Source organism: Tamandua tetradactyla, chromosome 2, assembly GCF_023851605.1.
Source record: "Tamandua tetradactyla isolate mTamTet1 chromosome 2, mTamTet1.pri, whole genome shotgun sequence".
Lineage (NCBI taxonomy): Eukaryota > Metazoa > Chordata > Mammalia > Pilosa > Myrmecophagidae > Tamandua > Tamandua tetradactyla.
This window is the reverse complement of record NC_135328.1, coordinates 214132352-214143355: the sequence shown is the minus strand read 5'-3', so window position 1 is coordinate 214143355 and position 11004 is coordinate 214132352. Positions and strand designations below refer to the sequence as shown.

General features: G+C 45.0%; 1 protein-coding gene across 1 annotated transcript; it reads left to right on the top strand.

Annotated features, from left to right (window-relative positions):
• Nucleotides 1-10037, top strand: UBIAD1 (UbiA prenyltransferase domain containing 1). The gene is made up of 2 exons (XM_077151318.1): nt 1-743; nt 7582-10037. The coding sequence occupies exons 1-2, from the start codon at nt 218-220 to the stop codon at nt 8067-8069; spliced, it is 1014 nt and encodes a 337-aa protein (XP_077007433.1). The 5' UTR covers nt 1-217; the 3' UTR covers nt 8070-10037.
• The last annotated feature ends 967 nt before the right edge of the window (nt 10038-11004 follow it).

The following is an 11004-nucleotide window of genomic DNA, read 5'->3' as shown; positions in this document are numbered from 1 at the left end:
GTCGGGCGGCGCCGCCGGGGTCTCGTGGGCGCACGGCCCGCTCGCTGCTGCCCCCCGCTCCCCGTCGCCTCCCCAGCCCTTGTCCCCGGGCGGAACCAAAGGAAGGTCAAGCCCGGTCGCCCCGCCCTGTCCCGTCCCCGTCCTTCCTCGCCCCGGGGCGGTCGCGGCGCTGGGGGTGGCTCACTTTCAGGACTGACTGAAGCCACGTGCAGCCTCCATGGCGGCCTCGCAGGCGCCGGGGGAGATAAACATCCAGGCGACAGAGACGGCTAAGGCGGGGGACCAGGACCCGCTGGAGAACGGCTACCCCGAGCCGGACAGCCTCCCTCAGCGCTCCTGGAGGCAGAAATGCGCCTCCTACGTGCTTGCCCTGCGGCCCTGGAGCTTCAGTGCCTCGCTCAGCCCCGTGGCACTGGGCAGTGCCCTGGCCTATAGGTCCCAGGGTGTTTTGGATCCCAGGCTGCTGGTGGGCTGTGCCGTGGCTGTCTTGGCTGTGCACGGGGCTGGCAATTTGGTTAATACTTACTATGACTTCTCCAAGGGCATTGACCACAAAAAGAGTGATGACAGGACCTTGGTGGACAGAATCTTGGAGCCCCAGGATGTTGTCTGGTTTGGAGTTTTCCTCTATACCTTGGGCTGTGTCTCTGCCGCTTGCCTCTATTGCCTGTCCCCTCTAAAACTGGAGCACTTAGCCCTTATCTACTTTGGAGGCTTATCCGGCTCCTTTCTCTACACAGGAGGTAAGAATTGGCCCGTAGTGCTGTAGGTCTTGGGGACTTGTATTGCCTTGCAGAAGCTCTAGGGTGGGGGTCAAAGGTTCTTCCTAAAATTAGGCCACATGCTGTGAAATCCATTAATTGTGGGCAATGTGGGTCCTCCCCCAAAACTAGTGAATTGATAAGACCCCGGCTTGGCTTAAGGATGTTGGGAATGACTCAAATATGTATAGGGAATTTTGGGGTATCTCTTTTCCTTTTGTTGGTCAAATTCTACGATGCCAAAATTTCAGTGTTTAATTTCAGTGGAATTAAATTGGAAGAGTGCAAAATCACACAGCAAATTACTTTCAGCTAGTTAACTAGTGAGGCACTCCCCCCACCCCCGGCAGCAGGCTCATCAAAGTAGTGATGGGCAGGAGGTTAAGCCCTAATTATTGAGCACCAATTGGGTGTCAGACATTATTCTAGGTGAATACAGCTGTCAGAGATCCCTGGCTTTGTGAAACTTATGTGATAGTAAGGAAAGGCAGAAAATACAAAATAACTAAATCATAATTAGAGTGACCAACAACCTGAAAACTTGGAAAGTTCTTTGTAAACCAGAATGAGTGAAATGGAGACATAGTGTTGTTATTTTTATTAGTTTGAGGAGACTGTTCTGGGTAGGCCTCATTGAAAAGGTAACATTTGACAAAAGTGGCAGAAGATGAAGTTGGTTAAGTAGTTATCTGTGGGAAAAACATTCCAGACAGAGGGAACAGCATATGTAAAGGTCTTAAGACAGGAGTGTACCTGGAGAATTTGAGGACTAGCAAGGAATTCAGTGTGGATGGTAGTTGAATGAGGGAGAGTGTAACTGGAAATAGTTAAGTACATTTGGGGAAGGTAAAGGGCAATGCAGATTATGGAGGCTTTTAATGCAGTTTATGGAGGCTTTGTAGGCCTATGGCCTTTACTCTGATATGGAACCATTGCATGGTTTTGAGCAAAGGAGTGACAAAATCTGATTTAGTGTTTTCAAAGAATCATTCTGGCTAAATCTATAAAGAGGGGTGGAGCAGGAGTGTAAGTGGAAAGACCAAATAGGCTATTGAATAATCCAAGCAAGACAGGTTTGGTGGCTTGGATCAACTGTGGGAGGTTAAGTAGCCGTCAGATTGTGAATATATATTTTTAAAAAATTTTTTGTAACATATATATAACATATTCCATTTTAGCCACTTTCAACTATAAAATTCAGTGGTATTAATTACATTCACAATGTTGTGCACCTATCACCACCATCCATTATCAAACTTTTTCATCACCCAAAACAGACATTCTGTACCCCTTCAGCATAAACTCCCCATTACCCACCCCTGCCCCTGGTACCCTGGTATCTTTTTCCTGTCTCTATGAATTTGCATATTCTAGCTATTTCCTAAAAGTGAGATCATACAATATCTGTCCTTTTGTGTCTGGCTTATTTCTCTCAACATGATGTTTTCAAGGTTTATATATGTTGTTAGTGTGTATCAGAACTTCATTTTTTTGGCTGAATATTATTCTTTTGTATGTGCCTGCCACATTTTGTTTAAAGTCTGACATATAGTTTGATGGTAGACAGAGTTTGCTGGTAGATTAGACATGAGGTAGACTAGAAACAAGAATTAGGTATAACTCAAAGATTTTGGCCTGAGCAACTGTAAGAATGGAGTTGATGTCATCAAGTGAGATGGGAAAGGCTGAGAATAGAATAGGTTTTGGGGGGAAATCAGGAAGTTGACTTTGGACATCTTGGTCTGTTAGATCTCCAAAATGGAGATGTTAGATAAATAGGCAGTGGGATATAAGGGTCTGAGTTTAGGGGAAAGGTCTGGGCTGCAGATAATAGACATTTGGGAGTTACTGGCATATATAGAGGTACTTATAGGATTGTAAGACTGGATGAGATTACCAGAGGCAGAGGTGTTGATAAAGAAGTGGGGAGGACTAGGTCAGAACTCTGGGGCACTCCAGCCTGGAGGTAGGGGAGAAGAGAAGGAACGGGTCAAGGAAACTGCAGCAGCATCCAGAGGAGTAAATGGAACACCAAGAGACTGTCCTTGGCAGCTAGTTGTAAATTTAGTGAATTGCAGAAAATTCCAATGAAGGAAATCAATAGGTTACTATAATAGAGAATAGAAGGTAGTGGTCAAGGAGGAAAGAGGCCCTCTGTGTGAAAGTGATATGTAAATTAAGATTTGAAGGATGAGCCACTGGCAAGAAGTGGGACTGTGGGTTGTTTGGTGTCCTGAGTCCTTCAGGGTTGTAGGAACAGCAAGTGCAAATACCCTGGTATGGGTGAACGCTCTGCATGTTCTAGGATCTACTGAAAGGCCAGTGTATTCAAAAAGAAGGCTGGGACGGGAGAGCAGAATGAGATATGGTTGGAGAGGTAGGGGCAGAATCATGCTAGACTTTATGGCCTCTTAAAGGAGTCTCTTGCTGAGGCCTCCTGACTCCCCTCTTCTTAGCATTGGTGGTCCCAGGGCTTAGTTCTTGGGCCTCTTTTTCTCTACTTCCATTACTTCCTTGGTGTTTATAGCCAGTCTCATGGCTTCACATACCATCTGTTAAGCTGATGACTCTTAAATGTATACCTCCGGCCCAAATAGCTCCACTAAACTCGAGGCTCATATATCCAACTTCTTAGTAACTCCCCTTGGAGGTTTCTTAGGAATCTCAAATTTAATTAGTCTGAAACCAAACTCCTGATCTTCTCTCCCAAAGAAGCCTGCTATACCCACAACTTTCCCCATCTCACTTGAAAGCAACTTCATCCTTCTAGTACTTCAGGCAAAAAGTCATGGGCATCATCCTTGATGCTTCTCTCTCTCATATCTAATGTCCAATCCATTAGCAAATCCTGTTGACTCTCCTTTCAAAGTACGTTTGGGACCTTGACCACTTCTCACCTTTCCCGCCACTACCACCCTGGTCTGATCTGCAGGCTCTTAGCACCAGGTCTGTTTGCATCTGTCCTTTTCCCTTTCCAGCTCTTCTCAGATCAGTAGCCAGAGTAAGAGTAATCCTGCTAAAACATAAAGTAGATGTGTCCCATCTGTGCTCCAAACTCCTCAATGACTCCCCATCTACTTCCAGTAAGGGCCAAGGTCTTTACATTGCTCTCCAGGGCCCTCCCTTTTCTGCTCACTCTCTTCCCCCCAGTTCTGACCTGCCCTCCTTCTCCTTTCTTTCTAGCTTACTGTACTTCAGCCACACTGCCCTCCTTGCTGTTCCTGGAAGATGCCAGGCATGCTCCTGCCTCATCCTTTGTAGATGCTATTCCCTTTGTTTGGACTGCTCTTCCCCCATCTATTTGTATGGTTTGCTTTATAACCTTTATGCATTTGCTCACGTGTCAGCTTCTTAGTAAGACCTTGCTTTCTACCCTATTTAAAATTGACCCTCCCCACCTTTACCGGTTCTCCCTCCATACCCTCTGTCCAGCGCTGCTTTATTTTTCTTCACAGCTTATATTACCTTTTAACATACCATATAAAGTACTTGTTTTGTTTGTCATCTTTCCCATTAGAATGTAAGCTCTCTCGGGTTAGGGATTTTAGTCTGTTTGTTCTCTCTTGAACCCCTGGTGCCCAGAACAGTGCCTGGCTTGTGGTAAGCACGAAATAATTCACTGAATGAACAAATGAGAAGATATCGAAGTGCACTGAGCAGAGTAATGACATGATCTGATTTATGGTGTTTTTCTTTTATGTATAATATAATTGACATACAACAAACTACACAGGTCTTTAGTATCATAGTTTGATGAGTTTTGACATGTACCCTACACCCCTATCATGGCAGAACATTTCCTTCACCCTGGGAAAAAGTCCTTGTGCTTCTACCCAGTCATTCCCCACTCTCCTCATTCCTATCCGAAGAACCACTGTTCTGATTTTATTAATCACAGATTTGTTTGCCTGCTCTAAATGCATCATTCCATATGTTCTCTTGTGTCTGGCTTCTTTCATGCAGCATGATGTTCTGAGATTCATCCCGTTATGTGTATCGGTAGACCCTTTTATTTCTAAGAAGTATTCCATTGTATGACTATACCCCCAATTTGTTTCTCCATTTTTCTGTTCATGAATATTTAAATTGTTTCTGAATTTTGGCTTAGAACTACAGCTGCTGTGTACATTCATGTTCAAGCCTTTTTGTGGATGTGTATTTGCATTTCTCTTGGGTAGCTGCCTAGGAATGAAATTGCTAGGTCATAGGAAAGGTGATGTTTAACTTTATGGGAAACTGCCAAGTTGATTTCAAGTTGTGCTTTTGTACGCTTCTCACTAGCATGTATGAGAGTTCCAGTTACTCCATGTCTTAGAATTTATTTATTTATTTAAATGAATGGGTTTTTATTCACTTTTCCAACAATTTATTGATTGGCTATTCTGTATCAGGCATACTTTGTTTTTTAACAAATTGATTCCAGCTGCTATATGGAGAACTGGCCCAATATTTCAAATGTGCTGACTAATTTGAAAAGGGGGGGGGGGGGGGTAGAAGGAAACTCCCAGGTGGGCCTTATTCTGAATCAGGTGGAACACATCAGCCTAAGCCAAATATGGACACTTAGAAAACAGGGCTTCCCTGCAAGAGTTCTTTGATGGTGCTGGATAATAATATCACCTCCAACGAAGTTATCAGACCTTTCACATCCTTATGTTGGGTCGGTATAGGGTCTATTAAAGCTAAGGGATTATCCTTTTTCAGTTATGCTTACGTTGTTTTTTGGCGAGTGACCCGAGGTGGTATTCCTGGAAAATTTAGCCAAAAGACAGTGCTATAGTGCTACTGAGATTTCTTCTATAATCAGAGCCCTGAAGTCTGCTTGGGGAGCTGAGAAATAAGCAAAAGAAGAGCAAAAGGAGTGACTGATGGGGATTGCACTTGGAATATTCTTTGCTAGGATTGCACTTGGAATATTCTTACCCAGCATCACTTTTGGTCAGGTTTAGTCTCCCAAGTATGTGGGATATTACAAGACACATCAGTTTACTAATTTAGAACTGGAGCTGCTGGAGGGAACTTAATCCTGGAGGACAGGTCCTCAGGCAAGCAAATTATTTATCAAAGGACAGGTTGGGGAGTACAGAATTATCTTGCCAGGTGTTAGAGTGTCAGGAGCCATGTCTGGGATGCCCTTCCCTTGGGACACTTCATTCTAAAGAATCAAGGGCCGAAGGTAGCACCAGCAACACCTTCAACCCTAAGTGTGAAGGGTAAACTTGGGCTGAATCTTGTTCTTTGACGCCCATGTTTTAGATCTTCTTCAGACCATTGCCCCTTATCACTCCAAACTGCTTAAAATGCAATGGATCACATTCTTTATTTTCTGATCCTGAGGCCATACCTTGGTAGTCTGGTTAGATTTGGAGGTTTCTCAGGCCCTTGTAGTAATATGTTCCTAGATCATCTCCTTCAGTGGGCTCCTCTCACCCATTCTGTGCTGCCATACCTATTTTAATTACATGGGAGATTCGCCCCAACCCCCACCTCAGCCCCAAATGCCAGGTACTTGTTACTATAGCTCTGTGTTCAATTCCGCCTTTGGGCCTGGTGTTTGGGTCCAAACTTGGAACAAGCCAGACACAAGGCCCTGCCCTCACCAAATTTAAAGTTTAGTGGGAAAGACAGAGATTAAGTCATTAAAAGTGTGATAAATTTTATAAAAGTGGAAGTCGGGGTGCCTAATTGCTGGGGACTGAGTGTGGCTTTTGGGGTGAGGGAAGGCTGTCTGGAGGAATGGACTTTACAGTCTTTAGCATGAGTAGGAAGAGAGCTCAGGATAAGGCAGGGGAGAGCTGGGGCCAAGGGCCACAGTGAACTTGGTTAAAGAATTGGAGCTTTTATCTGAGGACAATTTGTTGATAAAAGTTTAAGGTGTATTGAGGGGTGCAGTGAGGTGGGTGGTGGATGGTCATATTAGTGTTTTTATAAGATTACTCTGGCTGCAGTGTGGAGAGTAGATTAGGGATGGGGGTGTAATGAGAATGGAAGCCAGGGGACCAATTAGGAGGGGGTTGCAGTATTCCAGGCTTGGATTTAGTGGTGAGGTGGGATGGGGTGTGACATGGGGATGGCAAGAACTCAGCAGGTTTGAGAGATTGCCAGGTAGCTTAGATAGGACTTGGTAGAAGCTTAGCAGTTCGAGAGGATGACTCGGGTAGTTTAGAGTCTCAGCTTCACGGAATCCAAAGAGGGGAAGCAGGGTCACAACTCTGCTCTCAGTGCTTTTATTTGCTATGTGGGTGAACATTTCTTTATGTGGAGCTTGGAGACCCTGGACTTTTCATTGATTTACTTGGGGTTTTTCAAAACCAGAGATGCCTTATTGTAGAGTGAAGAGGTGGGAAGGAAAGAAGGTAGGGTAGACATTCTGTGAGGGGCTGAGCTAATACTTTTACAGATGGAAGACAGGTCTAGCTGGGGGTGGTGGGGATGAAAAAAAAACAAAGAATAGACTAGGAGGCCATTTCTGACCTGCACTGGCTCACCTATTGAACTCTCGAGGTAGTAGGTCCCTTGTGCTATTTATTGCAGGACTTGGTTGGGGAACATTAGGAAGAGAAACTTGGGTATGAAACTGGGACTATAGGCCTTGAAACCCAGCTGGATGCTAAAGGACTGGTACTCGCTCCATGCCTGTGCCACACTGGAGAAGAAAGCAGGCTCTGCCCTGTGGGGCAGGGAGCTGAGTGACTCCCTGCACCCACAGTTTTAAGAATTCACTGTAGCCGGCCAGCAGTGGCCCACTTTTCACTGATGAACAGTTTTTACATTTCTAGCCCTTGGTCTCATACTAGCTCTCTGGGTTTTCTGGCCGTAGGAATTGGCTTCAAGTACGTGGCTCTGGGAGACCTTGTCATCCTCATCACCTTTGGCCCTCTGGCTGTGATGTTTGCCTACGCCGTGCAGGTGGGGTCCCTGGCAGTCTTTCCACTCATCTACGCCATCCCCCTGGCCCTTAGCACCGAGGCCATTCTCCATTCCAACAATACCAGGGACATGGAGTCCGACCGGGAGGCCGGCATCGTCACGCTCGCCATCCTCATCGGCCCCACCTTCTCCTACATGCTCTACAATGCGCTGCTCTTTCTGCCCTACCTGATCTTCACCATCCTTGCCACACGCTGTAGTATCAGCCTGGCACTCCCCTTGCTCACCATTCCCATGGCTTTTTCCCTCGAGAGACAGTTCCGAAGCCAGACTTTCAACAAACTACCCCAGAGGACTGCCAAGCTCAACCTCCTACTGGGACTTTTCTACGTCTTTGGCATCATCCTGGCACCAGCAGGCTGTCTTCCCAAACTTTAAGGGGACAAGTAGCTCCCTCCACAACATGCTGCCCTTCTTAGAAAGTATTGAAGTCATACTACCAAGAAGGGAATGTGATTTGGCAGTGAAGTTCCTGGAGATGGGTTGTGAACCCCCAGCTTTTTAATCATTCTGATTTTAAAGATGCCTGCTGAGTTTTTCCGTTTTATGGGGAATCTTGAAACCACTCTGTATTGAAAGAAGGTGAACTGGATGTATGGTCCTTGTTATATTTATAATTTCCACTAGAGGGTGTAGTCAGGTCACTTTAAAATGGACAGAGATTTTTCCCCCTTGTTCCATGCAAAATATCCTAATTGTTCCACGCAAAATGTCCTAAGACTTCATAAAAGAGCTGTCCTGCTTGGCCTCTTATCCTTAAAGCTGTAGTAGAGAGGCAAAGTGTCCTTCTGTTGTCTTGGTCTTGTTGGATATAGTAATGACTGGTACCAGGCCCCATTAACATGGAGAGCACCTGTCTCTTGCTCTCGGCACTGAGATACTAAAATATGTTGCTTGAGAGAGAACTCCCTCATTAACAGCCTAGAGTAGCTCCCAGCTTTATGCTTAAATTGCAATTCAGGTTTTGTCCTTCATCTCACCTCTCATTTATTGCCACAGTTAAGGAAAAGTGTCATATAGCCCTGCAGCAAGACAATCAAGCCAGGGACTGGGTGGAAAAAATTTTTTTAAACCAACCCTGGAGGCAGCCGAGAAAATCATTCTGCTTTTGGGTAGAAATTGGTAGGGCAGCTTTTTTCCCTTAGTAGAATCCACTAGGATGACAGCAAGGACTCCAGCCCTTTGAGTAACTATTAGGAACTCTGGAATTGCAGAAGCACTGTCATCATGGGCTATTTAAAGCCCATGAAGGTTTTTCCCTTCTGATCGCCTCTCCTAAGGCTCCCTGCCTCCACCCTCCCTTTCTATCAGGTTTTCATTTGTGTGGTTTGCATGTGTAGAGCCATGCCGCTGGGGCTGAGTCAAGGGAAGCTGTCACTGTCCACAGCCACAGGATGGGCAGGCCAGGGACATCTGCTTCCCCGATAATAAGCCAATGGACAAACAGCCCAGAGCCCCATTCAGCCCGAATAACAGACCTGGCCAGGAAGGAACTTTGTCTTCATCTTTGAAGGCACTTGTACAGTATTGACTCTGCCTCTCCCAGAGGCTTTCGTTACCTCTTGTGTGCAGAGAGATTGAGGGCTTCTGTGAGATCACACTACACACGAGGGAATTCTAAAATTGATCAAAGCTGCTTTTCCTGTCATTGCCCACAAACCTAATTTCTGGGTTGGAACTGCTTATTTGCATTACGCCAAGACTGATCTAGATTGATAGCCCATTGGCATTCTTTATGGGTAGATTATAGCCATTCTGGTAGGTATTTCAAGGTCTTGGCCTGTAGAAAATGACATCAGAGCTAGTTCTTAATCCTTATAATCAGACTAAGTATGATTTGGCTAGTTGAGGTTTGGTCTTACTTGGAATACACAATTTTTAGAAATTGCAGAAGTTCCTCTGAAGTTAAAGATGGTTTATCTACCAGAGATCCAGAATCCTTGAATGGTGGTCAGTGGCTAGGAACAAGGGAGAATAGATCAACCTTCTCTTGCCTACCTTTCTTTCCAGCACCATTTTTTTTTTGTCATGCTTATAGAGTTTCAGTGCTCACAGGGGTTCCACCTTCAAAGACAAGTTCTACTGGCTCCAATTCAAGCAAGGCTTATCCCTGAGATTGTAGGCCTGAGAGCTCCCTGAGTCTACAGAGCAGACCCTCCTTTGCAGCCGTTGCACTGTTCTGGTGCAGATTTTAATGTATATTTATTTATATACACATTTCCAAAAGGCCACATTTGGTGCCAGGTTTTATACACAGGTCACCATAATTTGTATTACATCCTCTGGTTCAGTGAAGGTTTTCCTTAGACTTGTTAATAAAACAATAAAAAGGAATGGAAATGTTCATTGTTGCTCTGGCTTCTGGTTTTTCTTTGCTTTCCTCCTACTTCTCTTGTTGTTTGATTGTAAACGCTCATTCATAAATCTCAGGGAGACCAGGACATAGAATTTGCATAAGTTTTGATTTGTCTTCTAGACCAGATTTGAGGGCCCCTTAGAAAAGGCAGCTGGACAGCTTACAGCTGGCGTAGACTTGCCAAGAGCCAGTCAGCCAAGGTGAACCTTGTTTCCTTCTGTCCTCTCCTTTAATTTTTCTTCTCTCTTGATAGGGTCACTGTGCTGATAGACTGAGAACATATAGAACGAGTATATTTGGGTTTCAACTAGGCATTTGACAGTATGTCCTATGAACAAAGCAGAGAGATAAGGAGTGGGTTAATAGTATAGTTAGGTGAATTTGGGCGGGCCGCGGTGGCTCAGCGGGCAAAGTGCTTGCCTGCCATGCCGGAGGACCTCGGTTCGATTCCCGGCCCCAGCCCATGTAAAAAAAAAAAACAAACAAACAAACAAAATACAATAAAACAAGAAAATGTTTAAAGATGTTTCCTTTCCTTCCTTCTATCCTTCCTTCCTTCTCTCTGTCTTTCCTTCCCTTCCTCCCTCTCTCTAAAAAAAAAAAAAAAAAAAAAAAAAAAAAAAAATAGTATAGTTAGGTGAATTTGTAAGAGGCAGAACGAGCCACCAGAGAGAGCTAGCTGCTCAGCGATGTCCCCGTGAACTGGAAAGGAAGCCCCTAGGAGCATGAGTCCCACCTTTGGCCTGGTGGGATCACCACCTCTCAGAGACTAAAATGAAGCCACCGATGATGTGGCGGCCAGAATCACAGGTTTTGTGAACCTCGGAGGAAGAGGTTAAAAAATGACAGAATCCTCATACATCAGACTCTGTTGTGATGAGTCAAAGGAAAAATTCAGTGTAAATAAATGTAAAGTAATATCCTTGGGTCCCCCACATCAACTGTATAACAACCGAG

What these genes read in the sequence shown, in the direction of transcription:
- UBIAD1 (XM_077151318.1), top strand. Translation starts at nt 218, where the DNA reads ATGGCGGCCTCGCAGGCGCCGGGGGAGATAAACATCCAGGCGACAGAG. An exon ending in CTCCTTTCTCTACACAGGAG is followed by an intron (nt 744 to 7,581) that starts GTAAGAATTGGC and finishes TTCTGGCCGTAG; the next exon opens with GAATTGGCTTCAAGTACGTG.